Below are 4,654 nucleotides of genomic sequence, written 5' to 3' on the forward strand. Positions count from 1 at the left end.
GACGCGCCCGTTATTAAAAATTTGCTCTGCGTATACCAGTCGGTAGCATCTTTATATTTTTGCAGTCGGTCTTCGTGATCAGTTTTTCAGAAAATTTTCAAGAAGTCATTAATTCTTTAATTTTATCCATATTATAAATTTTAATTTATCGCAAAATGTCATTAAAATAAATATAACGCGAAGTACATTTTTTTTTCTATGTACATATACATATACTTGAATTATGAATTTGGAGATTGAGTCCCGAAGAGACAGTCATTATGTATTCCTGAATAAATAACGGAGTTAAAATATATTTGATATATAAACCATACACCGTGTAGATACATATGGACTTTGCATTGCAATATCTTTACTCATGGGGCACGTAGGAAAAAAGTAAAAATACTTTTATTATGCAAATCGTACCCAAGCTATATATCGATTAAGCGCAGTCTCAAGTTCGTGGGATCAGCCATTGTTGAGATTCAAAAATCTGAGGGTCCGTCAAGTCGTGTACTCGCGTAAACTTACACGGTCGGTCTCGCGCGCGTGGTACTAGCTTCGTTTACACTTGGCGCGAGACACCACCGTGTCTCGTGATAAACCATGCACCATGCAGATTGCTATAAGTTTTATAACAGACATAAATTTAAAATAAAATTATAAATAACTTAAAATATTACATTGCAAATGGCGGCTGTCCATTAATCGCAGCTGTTATTTTCTCACTGTTTAATATTGTCACGTGAGTACCCTCAATGGAATGTATTTTCACCACATTTTGAGTTATCTTAAATAATTATGTATGTTAGTAACAAATAATTTGTTGAAATTTGAAACTTATTATCAAATACAGATTAGCGTAGTGTTTAAAAGATACCTTCTGCAAACCATAATCCTCTTCAATCACGGATCTAAGCAACGGGTTCGTAGCTTTTAACAACATTATGGAAGACTTTATAGGTGTCAGCGTAGAAGAATCATATTGCGGAATAGCTGATGCATGTTTATAAGCTGTCGTGCACAGTGTTTTTAAATTTTCGAGTGAGAGAGACGTGTTCGTAGCTAAAAATTCTTTGGCGAAGATACTAAATTTCTCTTCCCAGGTCTTATATTTCTTCAGTTCTGTTAGAATCTACCAAATTGCATTTTATTCTCTTAAGAAAGTTTGTATTTATAAATAAGTAACTTGGAAATATAAAATAGACTTTTAAAACCAAATATTGTAAGAAAGAGTAATAAATTGATACTGGTACTACCACACAAAGAAGATTAAAATATGTTTAAATGTAAGAAAGGTTAAAATAATTTCAAGCTCAAGAAACAAGTATACTTTTTCAGTATCTCCTGCTGAATAAATTTCCATAATATTGATTAAAACAATATTCTGGAAGTCTGCATTATCCAAACTTGCAACACTGTACTTTTGGTATAGTGTTCGTAATTGCTCAGGAGCACCGTCGATGAGAATAAGCCGTCCCTTAAAATTCATAGCTTCCAATCTCCTCGTTAGTTCAATTGCGATAATAGACCCGAAGGAGTACCCTACCATTATGAAATCTTTTCCAGCTGTCAGTTTTGGTAATATATGCTGTAAGAATATTAAAATCTGATGAACTTTATGTCTGTTAAATAAAAACACTTCTTTGTTCAATAGAATATAAAATTACTGATTACGTTTATAAGATGATCACTCGTTTCTGATATAATGTCTGTAGCATCGATGTTGTTTGTATAATAACACAGGGCCCTTGCTGAGAAGTTAATATTTGGCCCTAAATGATTGAATACAGTTCCACATCCGTCGATACCTGGTATGAGAAATACTTCGGTTGTAGTTTTCTGTCTTTTAGTCGAGAAATCTAAACAAGTTTCTGAAATGAAATCTTTGTCTTTTATAACACCAATTAAAAATTTCAAGTTTGGCTGCTCAATATCCAGTTTATTTACATCCTGCGTATTATCTGCACTTGCATTGGATATCTCACTGAGCTTGGTAAAAGTAAGATTTCGTATCTCTTGCGCAGAGAAAAATATGTCGAATTCGCGTTCCAGAGTTTGCTTAATTTCCACGGCCATCATGGAGTCCATTCCAAATTCGGCCAAATATGAATTTGGTCTCACACCTTTTATGCTTTTTAGGCCTGTAATAGAAAAATTATTCTCACTTATATCATAATGTGTTTTCGTAAACTGATATTTAACAAAGAAATATAATAAGTATATGTACGAGAATTAAATTTGCATTGGAGCATGTACCTAAAATATTGGCGACAGTTTCTAACAGATTTCCAAGCCCGAGAGATAACGATTTCTTTTCAGCTACGACTATGCTACTCACAACTGGTCGGCTTTGAATTAAAAAGTTATTAAGCTCGTCGAGACAGCTAGATATTTTTTGCTGCAAAGTGCCGCCGATAATCAGTTCCTTATTATCTTCCTGCATGTCAGCGACCAGACCCACGTCACCCACGGCTCCCCACTGAATTGCCAGTCCGGGTAATCCTTCCTCTACCCTTTTCTCGCACACTCTCTCCATGATGGAGTTGGCCATGCCATAATTAGTCTGTCCAGCGTTTCCTCTGCCGCAAGAAACGGAAGAGAACACTACAAAGTGCCGCAGTGTCGGGCAGATCTTTCTGGAAAGTTTGTCTAATGCCTGTGTTGCACGAGCCTTCGATTGGAAGGATTCCGTGAAAGTCTTCGCGGTTTGATTCATCAAGATGCCGTCCTTCAGCACCACTCCGAGATTGAATATCGCGTCCACCGGTGCATCCCTTTCGACAGTTTGCAAGAGGTATTCGCAATCTTTGGGATCAGCGACATTGATATCTTTCACGATCAGCACATTTACACCGTACGACTTCCAAAGGCGAACTTTCATGCGTTGATACCCGTTTTTTATTCCAGTTCGCGATATCAGCACAACATTTCTGGCGCCTCGAAGTATCAGCCAGTTGGTTAATTCTAAACCAAACCCACCTAGACCTCCAAGTATAATGTAATTTTTATTTTTGAGACAGTAATAACGACAATATGCAAAAATGGACTTGTCTAAAGGTTTATCCGGCTCCTGTATATTTATAATTATCTACAAAAATATTCAAATGTTAAAAAAAAGCTTCCTCTATGAGGAAGCAATTTATATTATATAAAACGGGTTTACGTTATAGGCTTCTATTGTGAATAATTCTCTGTGAGCTACTATTAATCAATACTAGCATACCTTTCCCATATGTTTTCCACTTGCCATGTACCTAAAGGCTTCTTCGATTTCTGTTTTCTGAAAAATTTTTGCTTGAATTGGTTGGATGGTTCCATCTCTAAGACCATCGGCTACCATTTTGTACACTAGTGATTTATACTTGTGATTGCTCCTAAACAGTTCTTCGTATAAAACGCCATGGAATGCAATACCTTTATGAAACAGAGAAATATCTAGAGGATTGTTAGAAATAAAGTCAAATTTGCCAATCTCCAGAAATTGACCATTTTGTGCTAAACAACGAACAGATGCGATTAACTTTTCATCCGACAATGAATTTAACACGATATCAACGCCGCGACCATTCGTTTCTCGCATTATCATTTGTTCAAAGCTGGTGTCCCTTGAATTTCCAATATGATTCTCCAGAATGGTCGGAAATATCTTCTTAATAAAGTTCCGTTTGTCGTTTGTACCCACAGTGGTAAACACTTCACATCCTTCTTTGAGAGCGAGGTGAATGGCTGCTTGTCCAACGCCGCCAGTACCAGAGTGTATAAGTATCTTTTTGCCTTTTCTTATTTTTCCAAGCATGTACAAGGCTAAGTAAACTGTACTGTATACCAATGGAACTGTCGCCGCTGCTTCAAATGTCCATGCATCAGGTATCTTCCAGTAAAACTCTTTGTATTTTGCAACAACGTTTGCTATACAGCTAGAAAGAATAATCTTAGTTTTGTTTCAATTCTATCGTATTACACACCATGATTATCTTTTGAAGCATTATTTACTCAGTATCACAGACTCCCATTACACGTTGCCCATCAGTATCGAATCCGACATACTCCAGTCCAAGGGGTATATTTTGATATAATCGTCCTTGAGGGTTACTTTGGGCAAAGATTTTACCAGTCGCTAACATCACGTCTTTAAAATTGATGGATGAGTAAATCACACGCACCAAATCCTCACGACGCGACTCGACGGATAGACTGTTCTCTCTCCAACATAATGTACTTAGATCACCTGGAACCTATGAAAGAAAAATATATATACACTGCTAAAAAAAAATAGGGAACATTTTTCATACCCTACAAATTGGGCTATTTTCAAACCACTGAAACGGCGAAAAATCATCGTAGTGGAGGCAACCTCCACGTAGTGATGCCGGCGGTAAACATCATTTTTTAAGAAAATACATGGTTCGATTCAAAGTCATGTAACTCTGTCAAAAAAATGGTAGGAAAATTTGAAAATAACATTTTGTAGGTAAAATGTTGTAGATTGTGGAACTTGTATCGAATTTATCCAGAGGAATTTTTTTATTGAGCTGCAATGTGTCAAATGTACGCAATTTTAAGGAACAAAACAAGGTATTCGTTTTTAAAGCATAGAACGAGGAAGATGACCATATTTAAATAAATCGTTGACAGGATTTTAAAGTTGAAACTTCAAGCTTTAAAATGC

At 36.2% G+C, this 4,654-nt stretch overlaps 1 protein-coding gene across 1 annotated transcript; it reads right to left on the minus strand.

Moving 5' to 3' along the window:
• Positions 1 to 228: 228 nt before the first annotated feature.
• On the minus strand, positions 229 to 4,220 carry LOC105570819 (fatty acid synthase-like; the record flags this gene model as incomplete). Its single annotated transcript, XM_012028269.1, has 8 exons — positions 229 to 268; positions 666 to 772; positions 863 to 1,117; positions 1,316 to 1,573; positions 1,660 to 2,126; positions 2,242 to 3,073; positions 3,209 to 3,902; positions 3,979 to 4,220. Coding segments are annotated over 8 exons (2,865 nt in total), but the record flags the coding sequence as incomplete, so codon positions are not given.
• Between the last annotated feature and the right edge of the window lie 434 nt (positions 4,221 to 4,654).

Source organism: Vollenhovia emeryi, unplaced genomic scaffold, assembly GCF_000949405.1.
Source record: "Vollenhovia emeryi isolate VEMERY1.0 unplaced genomic scaffold, V.emery_V1.0 DF941766.1, whole genome shotgun sequence".
Classification (NCBI taxonomy): domain Eukaryota; kingdom Metazoa; phylum Arthropoda; class Insecta; order Hymenoptera; family Formicidae; genus Vollenhovia; species Vollenhovia emeryi.